General features: G+C 40.4%; 2 protein-coding genes across 2 annotated transcripts in view; one reads left to right on the top strand and one right to left on the bottom strand.

Annotated features, from left to right (window-relative positions):
* The window catches only part of LOC141903120 (BAI1-associated protein 3-like), a 69,282-nt gene that overhangs the window by 10,928 nt on the left and 36,076 nt on the right, over positions 1-22,278 (top strand). The gene's annotated exons all lie outside the window — the stretch shown is intronic.
* Positions 14,613-15,206, bottom strand: LOC141904768 (N-acetyllactosaminide beta-1,6-N-acetylglucosaminyl-transferase-like). Its single transcript, XM_074793419.1, has 2 exons — positions 15,053-15,206; positions 14,613-14,966 (listed from the first exon to the last, which is right to left on the bottom strand). Exons 1-2 carry the CDS (start codon positions 15,183-15,185, stop codon positions 14,629-14,631), a joined length of 471 nt encoding a protein of 156 aa, XP_074649520.1. The 5' UTR covers positions 15,186-15,206; the 3' UTR covers positions 14,613-14,628.

Here is a 22,278-nt window from a genome sequence, read left to right as displayed (position 1 = left end):
TCTGTTGATGGTTATATTATACGCTTAATAAAGGCAGACAGAGATGCATTAGATTATATCTGTGCTGTAGGAGGAAGGTATGGCCCGATAATCTCATGAACAATGCATAATATGAATGTGCAGTCATTTAGCTGATGAGTCTGTATGTCGTTCATTGCAAAAGTGCAAAAACAGTCACCATGCCAGTATATTTATAAAAATTTTGCGAGAGAAACGTTCGTGTCTCGAATAGTTTTAAAAAATTCGTGCTCGAAGAGACAGGTATGTACCACCATTTGGTAGGGATTCGTCAGATCTATCCACTAGGGTACAAAACCAGAATGTTTGTGTAGCGATGCTGTGGCGCGTTTTACTGAGCGACTAAAGGTCTCAATAGTCACGATAAACGCAATACTAATAGAACTTTAATTGAGATTTCGATGGACAGCCGATTTATTATGACGTTCGGTCCACGTCAAACATACACATGAAACCCACGGTGTTGACTGAACACCATGAGCTGAAGAAAGGCTTGATCGAAATGTGAAAAGCCAGGCTGCTAAGCGGACGCCTGTTTTACTAACACAGAGGCTATATAGGAACGATTCATTTTTGCGAGAGGGTGATGCAAAACTCCTAGAATCCATCGCAGCTACTGAATAAAGCGAGGGAAATAGATTGCTATACAATCATTGTATCGAGTGCATGGGTGACCGTGGTAAAGCATCAGTGATCCCCGCATCATTTTCATTTGACAACTCGGGAGGTAACCCGGTAGTAATCATAAAGCCAGCCATAAGTATCGAACTAATTATACACCAACATAGATGGCTGCCATGCTTGACGGTTGTACGTCCTTACTCGATTAGCTATTAGTAATTAGCGGCTGCGTCCGATGAATATATGATATTAAATGCATGAAGCAATACTATTAGCTGAATATTGCGTGTATATAGTTTGTCAATAGATATTGCTCTGAAGCTTGTTAATCAATACAGACCACCATCTGTATTGTACGATTATGATCATCATACGTTCATTGGGCTCCTTTATAGATGTCTTAACTGAACATATTGGAATTCGATCTGGTTCACAGCTCGATTTGAACCGTCTTCCAAACAAGTTGTCTGTATTCTGTTACTGAAGATACAGTCTCTCAGAAGTTTCATTTATGGCCGCCTAGACAATGTGTCCAATGATTTGCACATCAACGCACAGCTTCGAAGCGCTTTCATCCAGTTGAGTTTCTTGGTATGAATGTGGCAGATAAGACTCTGAAAATGTCTTCTGAGGTCTTACGATCAAGTAAGACGGTTGCATAGCAAGATTCTGTGATCTTAAGCTGCATTCAGACTATCGCTAGTTATGACAGACCTATTTAGAACGGACCAGATCAATGCTGTGCATTCACACACACAATTTCAATCACCCATTATCACTGGTCCAGTGTCGGACTGTGATTGACACTGTGATTGAGCCAATTTTAAGCATGGTCTCCCTTTACACAGAAAAAATAATGATCCGTTCAAAAATTCAAAACGAATCTGGATCGATCTTTTGGTCGGTGCAGATTGATCCGTTCTAAAATGTGGAACGTGCTGCGAACGCTTGATCCGTTCCAAATGTGAATGCAGCTGATCATCGTCAACATGCATGAGAGAAGGTTGCAGTAATTGCTACTTTGAACATCAAAATGCACGAAAATGTCTATCGCTATCGTTTAGTGTTGTGTCGCATACGATATCATCAGCATCGGCCTTGACACCGGTGATGCGGACTGCGCGCAATGCACCACCAATAACAATAATATCTGAACCATGTTTCGCCGTATAATAGCTACCAGCGCCATCAGAACGCGCCATTATTAATCTAATAAAACAGCTAACGTTCCCAATGACCAATAGTCGAGCGTATGCTACTACGTGTGATTATCCGCTGTCATTTGCGATTTCGATACGTTTCGACAATGCGCACTATTCCGGTCGTTTGCGTATCAATTTACCGATACAATCAGAGCCGCCCCTGTGTGCGCACGTACGAGCACTTCGTCTAACTGTACGGGTTTCACGGATAATCTACTCGACCTGACTAATCCATTCACGGGTTATTTATCATAGGCAAACCTAATGATGACGACATGAGAAGCGATACCTCTCGAATCATCATGAATATCGGCACGTTGTAAAGTGACCAATTATGGTTCATTACCCGCCGAGCTTCGGGTTCGGATAATTTCAGCTTACCAGTTACCGCTCAGCTCTATCGACAAGCCGCGCACATAACGGGACAGCGCAGACTCGATATAAGTTGGCGCCGGGATTTTTTCAAATATCTCGCGGAATGCTGATGATACCTTGCGTGACCTTTCTCGAAAAGAACGCACGCGAAGTGAATCCATTCGGCCGATCATTTGTAAGCCAATCATCGAGTTAGTCTTGAAGTTATAGCTAATAACAATAATCAACATGAAAAAGTTTCTAATGATAATAATTTTAATAATAACAATGATGATATTGAATACATCGATGATTGAATTGAATTGACTGGAAACCAGTCTAACCCCGATTGACGACGTAGAGTCATTTAATATATTTAATTACAAAAAATGCCACAATCCTCGATTGTAATTGTTATTTTGAAAAGCCAATACTGATGACGTAATGCATATCAACTCACACAATACCCCTTAGATAACGCATACTAGGTATCAATGTATATAAACGTTATTGAAACGGTTTTTTCGGCACCAAAAAAAAAGATCTTGTTGCACAAAATGTGTCCAAACATGTGATGCACTGCTGCCAATATTCCCACCGGTTGGACTTGTCTCTTGCAGTCAGACGACTGGATGTAACCGACAAGTTGTCTATGACGGGTTGTTGTTTTTTCTTCTCGCTCGATCCGTTGAATCTGTATCAACTGAAGGGATTCGTCGGATATGAAACGAGAAACCGCGTCCGTTAAATATACACGGAATACAAAACGCTCAGTCAATATACAACAGATTTTAGACAGATTTATGATTGATTGTGTATGGCTATGGTAACAATTCTCCGGACTAGATATCGTCCCAATAAACGCTTAGTGTTCTAACACTCTCCGATATAATATCGCAATAGTCGATATGGTATAGTTTAGCCCTTTTCTCTGTTATTGACGTCGTTCTTTGTAATAACATTTATCAGTCGTCTGACAATGGAAACGGTAATTAGCTACTGGTTTTTCTGCCATTGTCATTCTGATCATTCTCGGTGTTATCCGCAGCAAGTTAATCATTAATCCATTCCAATACTAGATATGTCTGTGGTATCTAGATTCCGCTTTTCTAGAAGCCTCCAATGATTTAAGTAATCAAAGGATGTAATCGCTTATCGCTGCTCTGCACCTATAGTTTACCCGTAATATCTTTAGGTTTCATAATTAATTAGAGTTAGTGATAATTTATTATGATATTACTTTTATGATGTCAATGATGTAATTATGATTGATACAATTTTTGTTTTGGTGTCCTAAATCAGTTTAAGGTCTGAGGCATTCGGAGCATCCAAAAGTATATTTTTGTAGATACGTAAAGTATTGGAATGGAAATATACATGTGTTTTGAAGAGAGCAATACCAGACATGAGATATAGGATTCTATAGCTTAACGATGTCTTGACTAGGTGAAGATAATTTCTCTTTAGATCGGTAATAAAATGCAATATTCTATCGGCGAAGCAAAGCATTCCGAAGTTTCGGACGACCTTTTGTGTCGAATGCCTCCCTCCCCCACCCCCGTCTTCAGGGATTACATTATCTGTATTCTACGCCCGATTTTCCGTGGCCATAAAAGACTCCGTAATATCGTAAGCGTCAAAAAAGCCTGAGTGTAGATCTAAGGGATGTGATATAGAACTCGCGGGAAATATATATTGTACGATCCGTCACCGAATAAACATGATAAATATCCTAGAGAAATATTTACACAGTGTTCGTCCATTAGGGAAATGAAAATTACCAGTTTGAAGAGCGCGTTTTGTAAACAGTATCTCGTCGTGATAAATTCACGGTCGATTTCGTCGGAATGGTTCATCAATCTACAAACTGTGCTAATGACGGATTTGTCAAATTTCGAATATTCCGTTTGAAAGGAACACAAAACTCTCAATTCAGTCCAATGCGTCACGTGTGTTGTTGCAGACGTTATATCGGACGCCAAGTGCAAGTCATACTTCAGTTTGCACGTCCAATATAACGCACCGCGACACTATGGCGAAATACCTCACAAATATATAGTTCGTGCACGCTGCTAACATGTTGAGTTCGAGCCCGGAATCTTGTTCCGGATCCACGTCCGAGTCCAGCTTTCAGTCTCCACTAGTTTTTTTTGCACCATGTTGGTTCTTTCTAGCGCATGCGTAATTCCACCTAATTTCCATCTGCTTTTTTAATTGTATAGTTACTGTTTCTAGAGGCGAAGGTAAATGAACAAATGAACACATTTAATGTAGTAATAGTTATATGTGTAAAGTAACGTAATAAATATATTTCAGCTTAATAATTACCATTGGTCGAAACGAGCGGAACTAGATTTTTATGCGGGGAACCCAAACCACCTACCCATCACGCCCCCCCCCCCGCCCCCACGCTACGGGTATATTTGTTCGTTGTAGATTCAATGCGCTCACCTATCACGACGGGCAGCGCGTTTGATTTCTGATGACATATGCATGTTCAGGAAATAACGCGGAGTAGAAGTCTCCCACCACGGTGAAATCCGTTCCGAATTTTTGAACCTCATTTTCTTTGATCATAAAAGCCAAGATGCGCTCCTCTTGATCATCTACTTAGTACTGATCTATTTCGTCTTGTAGTAGTAGAGCTAATACGTGTAGTGCAATCTAGAGCACTCCCCTACTTTTATTATGAATACACAAAAGGTCACGTCTTGAGTAAATAAACACTGGACGTGCAAAAAGGAACGTCGGAAAACCACTGAGCCATTCTCCATTATTACGACCAGTCTTCCTTCGAGATAAATCTAAAGGTTTTTCTAAACGTGCAAATGGCGCTCATTCTCTCGGAAATTGTTTCTTTGCGCGTCGTGTTTGTTGGATTACTGCGGCGCCGAGGGAGAACCGGCTTCGACTGCCTAATCCTTATAGAAATACCCTTTCTTTTATTTTCTACGCCACCTTCCAATTTACCCAGATCCGTTCCTGTACTGCGTTTCTATTACACATGTCATGTGAACTAACGAATAATAATACAAAGTGATAGTTAAATGAAATTAAGCTCATTGTCGACTTCACTTTGCATTTTACTGCAAAAACGACATTGTTCGCCTGTGCTAAATGCATTGTATATATGAAATGACTTCGACGCTGATATGATTCAGTTTGGATTATTATGATGAATGATCATGAATATATTCATTTTCAAGATGTAAAATACATATGTATCATCATTAACGAGAACTATATCTAAATTGTACCGCGTTAGTTTAATGCGTAATGAATGCGAACTGTTTTACAAGTATTAGTTCCACGCACTAGGAAAGAGAACAAAGACTTAATTTATTACGTGCTAACAGTTCCATCCATTTAATAAATACACAGCGTCTAGAATTCTAGAAGATTAGAGTTTTTAAATAGCTTTTTTCTAGTCAAATTCCAATTTGAATACAACACTACAGTTCTGAAATAGCTTGTCTTAACCTGTCAAATTTTCAGGCAGGTTGTCGGTAAAATCTTTAACTCATGGGTTGGTAAAGCACTAGGAATGATCTTATTTGAAGCTAAAAATCTAGATTAAAGTTCACAGAGATGAACTAAATTTCGACTGAGTTGTCGCACCGAAGCGCACGCCACCCAGCGAGATAGCTGCTGATGCAGGGTCCTCGTTGATGGTGAAACTCCCTTTGTTTCAACCCCACGATTTAAAGACCAAGTCTACCCTCGCTCGCGAATCATCATAAATTGATTAAAAATGGAGCGGGAATTATTCATGACTGCCGGTCTTGTGTTCTTGGATAGAGGAGAGTAACGACATATCTCCTCATCCGTACATTCGTTTGGAAGAATTAACATTCAAACCGGTGATGATTCCTAACCTCTGAGGTGTTCAGCACCTACCTCGACGCTGAAAGGCCGTGTGTTTCTATGGAAACCACTTGAGTTGCCGGTGCAGTGAAGTGGTCCTCCGTCAAATTTTGTTAGTTTTGATGTCGAAGTTGATTGTGTCGAATCTCGTTCAGAAGTGTCGTAATTAAATCGCTAAGTCTAAATATCACAGTTTGATCAATAACATACGAATGTGAGGACAGCCTATAGTCGTATCGATTGAGCGATGGAATAATCGTTAATTTGAATTTCTCGTTGCTTATTGTTGGTGGTGCACCACGGGATAGATTCTATTCGAGTTACAGGGTAAATCCCGATGGAAATGGCGTACTTCCGGTATGAACAACAAAACCACGTATGGATCGATTATGAGGTTAATTCGAGCCAATGTGATCCAAGACCAATTCGACGGTGCTATTAAACTCTCCTGTCTACGATAGAGAGTGGATTTAGAGGCTGTAATTCAAGCACTGCATCAACTTCGAGTCTGACTCATCGTAATATGGCTTCGTAACGATTTAACAAGAAAACTAACTTCAAAGTTTATTGACGCCTTGAAAAATAAAATGTATAACTCTGATGGCGTATGCGAATTGTTTGGGTATATATTTAGAGTCTGCTATAAACTACATCTCCACATTAAATCCCATTCCTTTTACTATAAGATAGATTTGTGTATTTCGGTGATATATTCTGTAGATATATGACCGGAATCTACGTTTAACCACGTTAACTTCGTTCCTGAGTTCTCGACAATACAGCAAATTCACTCAGATTCATAGCAGATTCGGTCTCCTATAACTGAATGTCGGTAGAGATCCAGTGAGAACGTTACATCTATCCATTAAAGGAAAACACTCCCCAAGAGTGCACGGGACAAGAGTTCTCTTCGACATGTTGCCTGAAGGATTCTTTGCGCCAATTTCGATCGTGTGAGAATAATTACTGTCGAGTGACACTTCAGATTATTTCGAAAGACGAGATAGACGAGAATAGATTGTCTCAATTTGCGAGAATCGGAAATCGGCAAACTCCTTCGAAACCACCGAAGTGGTGGTCAATTATTCTTTTTTTATCGATAATGCTGCATTGGATGGCATCTTTCCGCCGAACCACAAGCCCGCTTAGAAAATCGTTCATATGAGAATTAGATGTAGATGAAAAGGAAGAATTCACAGTAAAGTTTTCTTTTAGTAAAGGAATCATAACCAAACGAACACCTATTTTCATGTCAGTCAATCGATTTCGAAGTGTCCCTCTTGCGACAGTGCCATGGCGTATATCAAGGAGGTTAAGAGGACTCCTGGTCTTGACCAACATCACCATCTGGCGGATTGACTGGCTGACCAACCGAAACAATACGAATCATTGCCGAAACGATGTCTAGAGTTTCCGAATGATCAAAGCTATTTTCGATCCCTCGATGACAGACAACTTCAAAAATATAAAATTTTAAGAATAGGAATCTAGTATTCGAAAGCAAATCGACTTGTCGCAGGAAATTTCTCTTAGAAATTACCCTCATCATATCGGAATATAAAGTAGAACTGTTTAGGTGTAGCTGTACAAAATTTGACTGGAATTATCCAACAAAACGGACAAACAATCACACAAAAAAATCTCTAAAGTACATTTATATTAAACAATGAAATAAAAGAAAAGCAAATAGATATTTGAAGAATGGATATTTTAATGCTATGTTCGTTTCGTTATGGCTTTTAATGCTATAAATGAATCGACCGTTGACGCAATCCGCTCCAAAAAAAAGGAAACCACAAGATAAGAGGAAACTGTCAAAATATCGCTATCGAAGATAATACTACTGTCGAAATTAAAGCTTCATATATTTGCTGTGGTTCAGTCATTAATGGAAGAATTATCTTTAGAATATGAGAAAAATACGCGTGCTGTCTAATACCATATCTCATTTGGAGATTACATCAACCAGATGCAATTATTGAGTTATAATCGTGATCGCTGGTGATGAGATTTTGATGCGGTGCGATTACCACTACGATTTCCACTACGATTACCGCTGCGATTACCGTTGCGAGCGTCGATATTTTTGCTGATCGGCATCGATGATATCTTTAAAATGATGAACCGCGCACAGGGCTATGTATACGGTCTCTTGTTTCGTTTCAGCGGTTTGTGAAATGCGCGCTCGTAAAAATCGAATTGCCATTTGAAGAGCGCTTGTTAAAAGTGTACGATTTGCGGGATGAAACTTTGCGGTTCAAAGATTTTAGCCATCGTCAGAAATTTCGCAATTTTCGCGATATAATGAAACTGTATTTTATGAATGCGTTTAATGACGCCGGCGTATTTTACCGTCATTATTCGTATCGTCCTAAGTCTCGTCGATAATTTGCTACCGATTGGAAAAGGTTACGAAAAGCAGTCGTTTTAACGATGGTCGATGTTCGACATGAAACGGTCCGATTAGAGCGGTTAATTCCCGGGGGGAGATTTCTAGCGTTTGTGTCGAGAGGTTCTTCAGTTCATTCGCTCGAAACCATTCAAAGCGCCGCGCAACGCGCTGCAACAGCGACAGGAAACTATTCTATTGAAATCGCCTTCGATGGCGTTTGTATGGCTTTGTATGTCTCTAGACTACGATAGATCGATCACGCGCACTAGCTCGTAAACATCACTTGAACTCTTCTGAAATATTCGAACACGAAGGAGTATAATTTGTCAGCATTTGTCGTAAGAGATCGTTCGAAGTCTTAAACATTGCCAGTGAGATATTACACCAAATCATAGGCAACTTTATGGTCGAAGCCTACGCACTTTCAGACTTTACGTCCTGACTCATTATTTAAAAAGAAAAAAACTTAATTTAAGTCTTAGCGCCGTATGTCATTAGGTCCTATAGGAACCAGTTGGCAAGGACTGGTTAGATTGACCGCGTACGTAATGTATTTTCGTGAACTTGCTTCTGTGACGCACATCATTAAATTGAACTCATTCTGATTTCGACTCGTTGATGAAAACTTATGATTTCATAACGCGTCCTCTAAAATGTCGTCGACGAAATTGCGTATCGGTTTTTTCGCCGTCGTTCAAACGCGCTCGAAAAGCCGTTAAAATTCTCCTTCCGTGAAACGATTAATGCATTGCATTAGCGAAGGAAATCGTATTAAAAAACAAGAAACAAACCCGGTAGAAATCGATCCAACTTGAGCCGCCAATGTCATGGACACTACTGTATTCGTCTATGAAATCATTCATTAGCGAGTAACAAGCCGTTTACTGTTCTAACTAGTATATATCTAGGGGATATTATTTCATCTAGTTCTTCTAACAGCAGAATAATGTCACTCACGCACGTACAGCCGTAATATGTCGTAAACAAATGAGTTATTGCTTGTATACACGGTTGATATCACCAGGTATTACCGTCGGATAGTATATGTAAGCGTTGATACCTGTGAAGAAATGCGATGAACGAGTTATGAATAGCAATCGTCCTGTTTCCAGAGCGACAATGGACCGTCGTGTATCTTCTGATTTCATTAGATTGCGAGTCGCGTACTGCATACTTTTGACGAGGTTCAAAGAAACAATTCAATCTTGAAGAAAGAGAATTGCTAGAAAACGTCAACATTCATTTCTTTAAAAGAAGAAATGTGCCAAATCGTAACCGAATTGATTGGTAATTCCGCATTCCTCTACACATACAGGGTTTAATTTGTAAAAACGCCATATTTTCTATTGATTGGTTTTGGTGGTAATGCGACCTTGCACTCGTGTGTATACTAAAGCAAGTGCGTACTTGGTTTTTCAAATGATAAGGCCTTGATGGTCAAACACAAGACTATCTTTTGTAAATGACCATATCTACAACACAGACGCAGAAATAAGCTCGATGATTCGTCTTGAAAAAAATGTCGACCACCTCCTCGATTAAATGTAAGTCACCGAAACAGTTTATATCTTAATGTAGACATCATTCTTCACTTAATTCATTCCAAACTGACCTCAGGTCATATTCTACTTCTTCGTAGACGCAATGCCACAAGTGTTATGGGGAAAATCTGAGAAGCTCCATTAAAATAACATTTGTCTTCTTTGTGACAGCTAACAGGGATGTCTCGAATAATTTGAAGCGCATCGCACTCGATGTCTGAGGTGTTACGACTGTTTATATACATCTCCGAAGCCTCTTCTATATCGCTGCTCTTGTTTCGAAGATGTTCCTGCGTCGTTTTTCGTCATTTTCTCAGTCATTTGCGGTCGTTAACGACAGCTGTTTGATAAATTCGAACTGCGCAGATACGGCAGCCATTGCGAACTGATAGCGCGCGGAGAAGGAACACGAAGCAAGCTGTTGCTAGCGATTAACATGTCAAAGATCTAAAAGCATTGAATGATGTTGTTGCAGACAGGATTTTCCGGGAGAAAGTTACGCAGTTCATATTCCGAATTGATTGAGATTAATGGATTGGTCGACATTCGAGCATTCGAGCTACGGGACGAAAACGAATTCAAATAACACTGCATGAAAAGAACGTTACCTTCCGTAATGCTAATGCGATCAGAATTTTACATTTTAGAAAAAAAAGTTTCATTCAGTTGCAAAATAGCAGCAGCCACAATCTTTCATTTGGAATTTGATGAAATCCATTCATGATGGATCGACAAAAAGCTGCCTCACAACGTGAGTGAAATATCATCCGACTTATCGTGAAACGGCGTTTTTTAATCCCCTCCAGTCTACACCACCACGTGACAAGTCACCTCTTTTTGAGAACATTTTTATAACTAATTCTTTCCAAGCAAACTTGCTCAAAACATGTTTACAGTTAGTCTATTGGAATGCCAGCCATGTAGGGTACCAGCTTTATACGGTTGATAAATTAGCATCATATGACTTTCTTTTTGAGTTGTCACGTTAGTCACGTTTCTTTTGATCTTGAAATAGAAAATTATCCCTCTTCCATGTATTTGGTTGATTAATCTTGATTTGACTTGAATTTCTATGCCCCTAACAAACCCGCCACACCTGCCGGGAGCGAAACAGGGGGTTTGATTTTGAATCGGAAATCGAAGTACAGATATAGTGGGAAGATCGGTCGAATTTACATATTTTTCTTTTCTAAATCGAAATGCATAATTGAAAATTCCCGCTATTCCGCTAGTTCCGGTTCGTGAAAACAATATTTCATCGTAGGGTTCCGGGCGGGCAAATAACTGGTTGGGGTTAAATTTCGACTGCCTAACTTAAAACATCAAGATTTGAAAATAACTATATTTTCAAGTTATCTTACATCGTCCACTTTTATATTTTGGTCGTTATCCACGTGTAAACAGTCCGAAAGTAGATGTAGAAATAAGTTTAAGTTTTAGCGACAGAACCAGATCCTGAAGATAGCAAACGCTTGGCTCGGGTATGAGTGTCAGGAGTTGTCATGGGTTCATCACACTCGCTGGCAGCCAGGTACTCGGCTATCCATTATAATTTCCGGCTGATAAATCACTCGTAGAATCGACCAAGTTAAAAAAAACCTTTCCCTATTGCGAAACCCGTTTTGTAAGACACGTGAATCAGCGATAATTGTCGTCCGAGGATCAATTTTCACGCAAACTTTTCTCTCGATTTTACCGGATTGTCAATAATTCCTAGTATTGCATCATTGAAAAACCTGCCTTATGATTATTAGATATGCTCCGAGACCCGCAGTTTCACGGAGCTAATTGCAATTAAATTGGCTCGCAGTCATGATAAACTGTAAGATTTATTAGCAACTAATCATGATTGAACTTTGTGAACTGGGGCCTCATTCATAAACATAGCTAATCATGGTATACTGAGGGACGACCTCCCCAGTGGTGCCAGGGCATCTCTCCTTTAGTGGGGATGTAATCAGAATTCATTGCCATTCCCATCTTACCCATTGCTTCAAAAGAGAGACGTGTTGGCCGAGTCGTTCAATAGTCATCCATCTTAAGGTTTCACGCACTGGTCTCACCAATTCTGGGTCCATGGGTTCGAGTCCCGGTGGCAGCCAAGTTTCCTGACCTGGTCGAACGTGTCCAGCCTCTCACCCTCAATCGATAATACTTAAATCTTTGGACCTGCCAAGGCCCTAAGTGGCACTCCGAAGGATTGGTTAATACATCTGCTCCTCCAGTAAGTGGACGCTCCATAACCAGTTTTTAAATGAAATTCTAAACTATGATGATAGGTCTCTGTACTAATCGATGCCGTTCTTATCGTAGAACATGACGTGTATTGACAAACGGTTTATCTTTCCATACGGCTGTTATAAGCGCAATCAATGCAGGTCAAATAAGGGCGCAATACTACATAACATTCAACGCAAAAAGCGTATACGGATAATTGGACACGCTCCATCGTCAAAGGAAGGATCGTATCATTAACTCATGACCCAAACGTCCGTCATTACTAATATAACGTTTCAGTATTGCACACATAAACCAGGTTTTTATCACCGCACGGCGACCGCAATTCCAGTTTTGTCGAATTATTACTCAATTTTCCGTCGAACCATCATAACAAGTAGCGCCCAGGGTAGCGGGGTATATGTCGTCATCTGTCGGTAGGTCCGGACATAATCGTTGCCATAACAACCATCTGTTGCACTACAGAGCAATTGGTCGTCTCCTCATATACTTCGGCGTAATCATTAATTATTTCTTAGTTTATTCTTATTGGAGTAATCGTCGCAATGATTACACCGTGGTTTATGGGAATTACCGGCTTCTTAGATAGTATATCGTTATCAATGCCTCGCCACCTGCATGAAGCCACATATTCAGCGACGATAGACGCCGTGATACGAATAGCCTATACGTATAATATTGTTATCTATCTTGAAACGCCATATCAACCCCCATAGTGCACCTTTTTCGTTGTGAATGACGAGACTTTTGCTTGCAATCATTAACTGAACTTCTGAACTTTTCAAGTGCAAGTTAACGTCACGGATATATACACGGAAGACACTAAGATTTCAAAATTTCCTGTTTGAGGACCCAATGTCTCGCTTCCCTTAGACGGTCACTTTGTGAGTAGCCCCTAATGACGCAAAAAGATGCAATACGTAAGATATACAAATGGAAGCCCCACTGAAAAATAACACCATTGCCGCCCCTGTTAGCTGGGGCACATTAGTAAAAAATGCCTGACGGACTTATCTAACCCGTAGTATTAACACATAGTTTGAAAGGGTTATAAAGGGTCGTAGAGTGATTTGTTTTACGTGGAGTCGCAACGAACGCGACATTGCAATATCCGCCTTTCTACAGTCGCTATAGATTTGACGAGAATGAGAGGGAAATGACGCTCGATTTTACAGACTGATAGTCAACAAAAGCGAAACGAACTAACCGTCATTTACTGCGCTCATTATTTATATACGGCGGTCATGAATTATTCTTTACGTCGAAGAAATGTCGACGACAAATTCAGGTCTCATTGAATATGAATGTTTTTACGATTGACCATTAATAAAACCATTTGGTAGCTGTCAAAATATCTATATGTAGAATTAGCGGTTTCTTGATCGTGTATTTTGATCGGTGTGAATGGCCTACGGATGGTTTTATGGTGATCACTTAATTGAAGCCCAAACCAGATTGCCAAAGATTCTCCATAAAACATATTTTGCATCGAGTGTCAACCAGTTGATAAATGAAAAAAAAACATATTTGCATTTTTAATCAACTTTATAAGATCTATCAATTTTCTATTCATTTTTTCTTTCATGGGTTATCTGGACGAAATGAGCTAAACCTAGGTGTCACCTTGGTCCCTCGATCGGACATCCATCAACACTCCCATCTCTATAATCACAAATTATCATCCGCCATTGCCTACCCTGACACATTTATAGATTACGTTGATGTTCAAAACCAAACAGTAGTCATTTTATCACCACGCTTTCGGGAAGTATCGCTCAACAATAGCGAATATCTGAAACAGGAAGCTCCTAGCTCGGACTAATGCCTGCATGAATTCAGCCGATTCGGTAATATTTTCTATACCCAATTGGATTTTTTTTTTCGCTGAATGGAAATTTTGCGTGCAGAGATCTTCAATATTCTGATAGATGTCGTCTAGTTACACGCGATATTCACATTAAATCTCGCCTGATGGTGAAGCAGTTTGTGGCAGCCGCCGCAGTAACAGATCATGTGGTGCAGGTAACAGTCGTTTCTGAATTCAAGCCGTTTCATTCTATCGGATCGCCGGAATCAGTACAACATGGATTATTATATACCGAAGCTAGACTTTAAGTAAACACGAAACAAATCGAGAATCGATCAGGAGAAACTGTATACCATATGATATAAAAGTTCATTTCGCGTTGTCGGTTAGTTCATGGGTAACCCGTAGCACCGGCTATCCCGCCAGATGGCGCGAAGAGCACTCGGCCTTTGTTAAAATCAGTTCAATAATATCATTTCATATATAGCATTCATCACCGGAAACGCATGAATTTTCTATATACACTTCTTCTTAAACTCCATATAATGTAAGATAGCACAACAGAACAGCCATAACACTTAGCGAAATAATTCAATTACAATCGCGTTTATTCTTAACAAACGTTAAATTCCGGTAATGCGAATCATCGAATGTGAAATTTGCAGAAGTCGACCAGATCGTCAGATTGCGTTGATAATCCTCCAAACAATCGTACGTCAAATAATCGAAATCTTGAAAAACTTTATTCAGAAAGAGTTTCGTATTGTTTGGGCGCATGATCTTTGACATATCACTAACTCCCGGTATGCAAATATCGCTCCTCCATAGACCTTGACATTTGATCTTCTTCCCGCCCATGTATTTCGGTTGAGCATGCCCCCAGTTCTTATACCGGGCCTCATATTGATGACTCTTTTCTTCTAGGTTTCCTTGTAAAAAAAAAGAAAATACATTCGTTGTTAATGGATTGTTCAAATAAGGCAATCCCAAAGTCCTGATAAACGGGGACACCTACCTACGTAGCTACCCGGTGCACAGATTGTCCCATTGAAGTTCAAGGTCGTGTAGAACGATTCGTCCGGCATCAGCGTGTCGTGCAACCAATAGTAATAGTCTTTAGCTTTATCGTCAGTTAGCGCGAACTCCATGAATTCCCGACTCGCAGTCACATGCGCCTCGCCTTTCCTCGGCGTGAAGTGATGAGGAGGCGACTCTTTAAATACCATGGTTTGGTTGGATGGCGACAACCATCGGTATCGCCATCGCAATACCCTGAAAACAATCAGGAAAAAAAACGATTAGTATCTGTTGTAGTACTATCGATAGGATAACCACAGATGAATCACGATATCCTTGTTGTAACGAGATCATGTTGGAAAAGAAAATAACGTTATTGACTCTTTGAAATAACACATATAATGCTTAATATCGTTGACAATGAATAATATTATATATAGCTATATAATATCAAGGATCGTGAAGTGATTATGAATTTGAATACCCGTTCACCAGTCCAGCCAGGATATATTGATGACGTAGTGAACATCCTCTCAAAAATGATTATAGAAATTTATCAATATGGAACAAGAGTTATAGAACCTGGTGGATCCGCACATGCCACAAGTGGAATATCCGATTGTATACGCCATTATCCGATATCCTTTAAGATATCTATTCAATTAGTTTAAAAAACGAATTGAAAATGCATTAATGATTACCATTGTTTTTTCGGGTACTGGACATCTATGTCATTCGATCCATTGTATGCTTTGAATACGCGGACGAGCTGGCGGTTACTTACTAACGGAAACTCGTGACCACTAAGATTAATGTAGTATTTCCAATTTTTGTATTTTAAGAGATCTCTGGCGCAAGTAAGTTCCGCTTTCAACAAACTAGACTCTCCCCAACGCACGTCTACGCGTGTTCCGACAACGTAAGCGTTTTTGAAACAATCAGTTAACTTGACAACCGCGTTATAGAATGCGTCGGGACTTTTGCTATCGACGTGGATGCAATAGTAATTCTGAGGCATGTAAACCGCTCTGAAAACTCGTTGAAACTGTTCGAAATCCTTGTAGATTAATATCCCGTAGGCGAGCGGGAAATTCGCCTCTTCTAACGATGTCGGCGACGTAAAATAACCGTTTTTCGCAATGAATTCGGAGCAAGTTAAATTCGATAGTATTCGAAGGTATTCTAAGTCGGTTATAGATTTCATCGGGTAAACTTTCATGTAGTTCCTGGCTTTGTGTATCGCCGTCTTCTCCCCTTTAAAAAGCCCTTTGCAAATATCCCGCCAGGCGGATTCGCCAACACGACGAGGAAGGTTTCTCGCAACAGTGCCGGTATAGTCACCGCGTTCAGACCGACCCTGAAAAGTGTATCGGCTGTAATTGAGAAATACACAACTAATCACAAAAATGACCGTCATCAAAAAGCTCATTTTAAGTAACATCAACGACTGAAAACGGCCGCATAGCTTGCGTCTGATTCGTAAGTATCCGATATTTTGTGACATTCTCAACTTCCAAACACGTTTTTTCTTTTGAAAAGATATGTCGAAGATCTTACGACAAAGACCGATTTTAGGTTATGTGTATATGTTACGTCGTCTGCCGGGTGCCACCTGTCTCGCTTCTTCGTAATCAATGAAGTGCAGAGATTGTGTGATATATGTTGATGAAGTATTGTTAACATTGATGAATACATTCTATACACATGCTAACCTTGAGACAAATCGATGTATAAGAGTGGGTAGCGGGAACGGATCTAAGGGGTTCCATCCCATATTTTCCCCTTTCTCATCGAGGTTGCCGACGTTGTCAAGATGGAGATCGTCGATCGTCGACGTCAAGGGCGAACTTCGTTTATTAGATTTATTCGACATTTGCAAACAACGTGAAACCGAATGTCAGTTAAATCGGAACTATAGCCCGGAGATAGCGAACCACGTTACTGAACGCGGTCGCTGTAGTTCGGACCTAAGATGGCCGAAACTGGTAAATGCAAAAAATACCGAACTATAGTGCGTTCCTTTGTTCGGACCACTAGTGGGAAAAGTACGAAAACTGAAATTCGCCGAGAGAGAACTCCCTGTGACCTTCGGTTGACGTGGCTGGTTTATACGAGATATGTCCTCCTTTCTGACCAATCCTTTCAATTTTCATGGATCCCATTTGCTATGCTTAAGGCAATGCATGATTTCGGACTGCAAAGAGAAACAAGAGAAACTTCGAAACCCAATAGTTAAACCAACAACTTACTGCTGTATTTTGACTTTGCATGATTCATTTGGATCGTTTTGAACGAGGGAAATTTCTAATTTGAAAAGACCGGGCATTCGTTTTATGTTGGCAGGAGGCATTCTGGTCGGAATCCCTGCCGAGGAAGCATGGCAGCAGGAAGCATTGTAACCATTGACATCGTTGTATTTCAACGCAATTGCATTATGTACTTTAATAACTGCCAGTGGCATCTGTCACGGTTGTCATAAAAGAAGGCGAGAAAGGAGACATTATTTAAGTACCATATAAATATAGCGAGACAGGATAGTGCTTCATACGTTAACTTGTTCATTTTGTAGTACGATCTTTCTCTGCTAATGTACAGTAGCTTCATCGGGTAAACAGTTAATAACGTTTTGCCTGTTTTGTATGCAGAATAACGAAAGAGCATTTGAAGCAACTGTTTAATTCGATCGTATCGTATGATGAATGTAGTTCTCTTGCTTTACTGATATAGTTACTTTCAAACACTGTGGAAATGTTTTTGTCCGTGGTAGATCTTAGTCTCTTCATTTTCCAAGAATTGGTAGTTCTTTTTCAAAAAAGTACACATCATCTGTCACGCAGCTCAGAACACAGCAGGAGACCTGTTATGACGATCATGTGATGATCACTCCTCTTACTCGTGCTAGAACCCTGCACATAACGTGGCGGTCCTGCGCTTGACGTGGCGGTCCCGCGCTTGACGTGGCGGTCCTGCGCTTGACGTGGCGGTCCTGCGCTTGACGTGGCGGTCCCACGCTTGACGTGGTGGTCCCGCGCTTGACATGGCGGTCCTGCGCTTGACGTGGCGGTCCCGCGCTTGACGTGGCGGTCCTGCGCTTGACGTGGCGGTCCCGCGCTTGACGTGGTGGTCCTGCGCTTGACGTTGCGGTTCTGCGCTTGACGTTGCGGTACTCCCATACACGCTCATTGAAGCATCGTTAAAAAGATCAGTTATACTGAAGTGACTTATTTCCTTTAAGGGTTCCTCTGAAGAACCCCATACGGTTCTTCAGAAGAACCATCATTGTTCAAGAGCGCACTGGGTCTAGTCATGGACTCTAGTAATAAAAAAAATCGTTTTAGAGTCCATGGTTAAATACAGCCGGTCACTGATGGGCCCCGGACGTGTGAAAATTTATGGAAAAACACGAACGTTAATGGATACAACATCGGTGATAAAACATGTGCACCGCAGGTACAAAACACTTCGCAGAACGATCGTAAAACATTCGCCAAGTGCGTGACCTTGACATCTCGTCTATGACGCCTAAAGTGGTCGTCTGTCACAGTGTGCGCTGTAGCTGGAACATACGCAAGCCCTCGCGTAATGACCATCGGTTTCCCGTTGTGTCCTTTACTTCGCTCAAGAATATAACACAGATATTATACAGGCAGGATTCCCGTCTTGGGCGGGTTATGGGGAGCGACAAACATATCAGCGTTACAGTAATATGAAAAATAGGTAATGAACTTCATCACTGGTAGGCTAAAGGCTAGTTCAATAATTTCTTCACAGAGGGAAATATCTTCCAAAGTGGCTGATGATGATTTGTACTTAAGATGATTTGTTATTAAGGACCAAACAATATCAACATGAAACGCCCCACCCATTACCGGGTGATGTGTCCTCCAAAAAAACCTCCAACCAATTTATACAGTTATCTACATACCGCCGTATCTGAAATGGCTTGCGATTGTATCTTTATCAAACAGCAGCCAGAGTTCGGTCTAGTGGCACTTCAAGACTTGAAGACACTGTTCATCAATTATAGTTGTCATCCTGTGACTGGCCCACGTACGTAAACGTCTTGTCAATTCAGGCACCGGAGGCTTTTAGACCTTACGATCAATTCCGTAGCGAAATATATGCCTTTCAATTTGTGGCTCTCTAATAACTTCTCCCTGGAGTTTATTACACGGACATTGTGATAATAATGACAAAAGCCACGAGAGAAAAAAATCATTGGAACGAATTCAGATCGCATTTCAACGTAGCCAAACGCGGACTTTGGCAAGGTCCGCAGATTTTTTTAAGGATTTTTTAGATTGTTCTCGAATTAAAGTTAATTTTCTGTACACTCTTCAATCGCTCCCGTCCTTATTAAACGTCCGTCCATTCGTTTACATCAAGTCGTGATTGGAGACTGTAATATGCGGTTTGTTTACGCAGCTGTGCGTCGTCCCATCTTATACAGAACACTTCAGGCAATAACTCAAGAGACGTCGTCATTCTCCTAATTGTACGCGCGTGAAACAATAGCTACGTTGTGCATTCACACAGGGAATTATTAGAAACGACGCCGAAACGCCGCGCATATTAAATCTCGAATGAAATAGATGGGGTATCTAATGATGGGTGAACGGATATTCAGCGCTGAATCAGTTTGGAATCGCAACGAGGGAAATCCCACAATAACGAAGCCAAAATTGAAAAGTTCTATGTCAGAATGATTATATTTAGGAGCGACGTTTCGTCTAACAACTATTAGCCATCATCAGGCGTACTGAAGTCATAGTTTCAGCTATTACCGCCAGGTGGCCGATCGTCTCTTTGTTCATGTATAGGCTGATATATCGTAAATATTCCTTATCATGATTTATATTTCTATGATCTCCTTGTAGTATTATTAGTCTGGAGAAAATAAACGACTCATCTGTAATCCCACATCTCTTTATTCACGTATTCTCATTGGATAATACCACCCCCTTTCGTAACAAGCACAGCCTATAAGTTTGCCTCGGAAACTACACCGTTTATCGTTGCATCGACGATTTAGCTTTCTGATATTTACTAATCAATTCTATGAAATTCGATTTTCGTAATCCGCCTCGGAACAATGACACTTTCCGTTTCTTTCAGTTTGCACGATTGCACTATGAGCTATTTACAGATTAGTTCCTTCGCAAATCGGCTTCATCTCCCGAAAAACAAATTTCGTAAAATTGTATGCCCGGAATGTTGCGAATTCATGCAATCAATTTCCACGTTTTTCGACGACAAGATTTCAACGAGATTTATTCCCGTTATCGTCGCTTGTAGAGTGGTTAAGGGCGACGAACGAGTATTGTAGTGTATATCGAGCTCTCGACTGTGTTTGCTACGCCGCACTTATATTTTCAGACTCGGCGGACATAGTGGTACGGAATATTTTTTACAACTCGTAATACATAGCCGTCTGACGCGCATACCGTGTTACAAGAATGATTTCGATAATCACAATCAATATCCTGCGACGATTCTAGTGGATTTGCTTTCGAATATCATTTGTCAAATACAAAAATAACATTAACAAAATTCTAAATTCGTTATCTCGTTTTTGTAATCACGAGATCTAAAATGGTATTTATCATTCGGGAACTCTATTCGTCGTTTCTCCACACATTCCTTGAATTTTCGTGTAAAGTCGTGCACCTCTGTGCGCATGCGCGGTGTAAATGAGCCAATCAGCGACGATGTACGGTAAAATAGCGGAAGTAAACACTCCGTGCCGTTTACGGTAAAATATCCACAACTGCGAATTTTCTTGGTTAATATTTACTACAGGATTCGAGAGGAAAGGATCATTTCAGAAATCAATCTCTATTCAAAATGAATGATATCGACACATAAGAGCCCGTCTTAACGAGATCTTGAAACTTGTATCGTGGATTTTCCATCCATCTGCTAACACTAGGCTCCATGAGACTACAACGGTCTGCATCTATTTTGCATTAGCTTTACAAGCATTACAAAATACTTTCGATTTACTTCATAAATCTATATAATTGTACTCAGTAAAAATTTGTCGATAATTTTCGATCAATGCCAAAATTTTATGATAATATTGGATGAAAACATTCTTCAAATACAATACAATATGTCATAGACAATTCTCGTGATTTTTTCAAATATCGCACTTAAGATGAATCATTTTGTGGCGATGCACGGATATAACGCAGTTCGCCTGGAAAAAAATACATATTGCAGGAAATTTATTTGATTGATTATACGACTTGCGTTGCCAGGATTCTAAGGTGGTCGTAGCACATTTCGTGCGATATCGAATTGCGGCGTGAAAACTTATTCAGCCGCCTGATATTCAAAACGCTTCTGATCATTCAGTTTCATTAGTCGATTCTCGCGCAGTCATCTGATATTCAAAACGCTTTTCAGTTTTATCGTCGAATGCTTCTTTAAAATCGAGTATGATAATAATAAATACAAGCGGTTCGTAGCTGGCGGCGCCGCCTTTGAAATTACACGCGTAATGATGATGATGATAAAACGATGACGCGCGCGCGCGTGTTCTGATCGAGTCTACCTATATATGTATGTACCTACTATACGGGGAATGCTGCAACGAACTGTCGTGTATTTAGCAAGCAACAGCGTCGTGAAGCTGCGACACTCAAACACAGACACTCACAGACACTCGCACACCTGTTAACGAGCGGGGAATCAACACTCCGTCCTTTACGATGATTAGATTTTGAGATACATACATTAGCCTGCGTGCGTAGATATTTTGTTGGCCTACGTATTTATTATGTTTCGTCGCGGATAAGACTATATCTCGTCGGTGTTAATTAGAATTCACGGATTACGATGGCTAAACCGTGGTAAGTGTATGATCGTTAAAATTGAAAATGTTATCATCAAATATTGATGCTCGAATCGAGTGCTGTTGCAACATTATTCCAAATGTCGTGATTTCTAATCGAGTATCGTAGGCCTGAATAGTTTACTTGAGTTTAAGACGAAGTCATCTTTAAGGGTTTGTTTGCGAGCAGTGTCATTTAAAATTCCGCCAACGAAAGATGAAACGTTGATATACGCTTGCCGCAGGAAGTTCCAGTTTTGTAGTCACAAACATTAACAGTTCGGTAGTTTTCGTGTGGAGATAAATCCCATCCGGAAAATTCCATCATTAACCTCATTAGTTTAGACAACGCCATTCCCGAGTGATATCCTATTATGCTAATTAGCCAT

This window comes from Tubulanus polymorphus, chromosome 4 (genome assembly GCF_964204645.1).
Source record: "Tubulanus polymorphus chromosome 4, tnTubPoly1.2, whole genome shotgun sequence".
NCBI lineage: Eukaryota > Metazoa > Nemertea > Palaeonemertea > Tubulaniformes > Tubulanidae > Tubulanus > Tubulanus polymorphus.
This window is presented reverse-complemented; position numbering and strand designations above follow the sequence as displayed.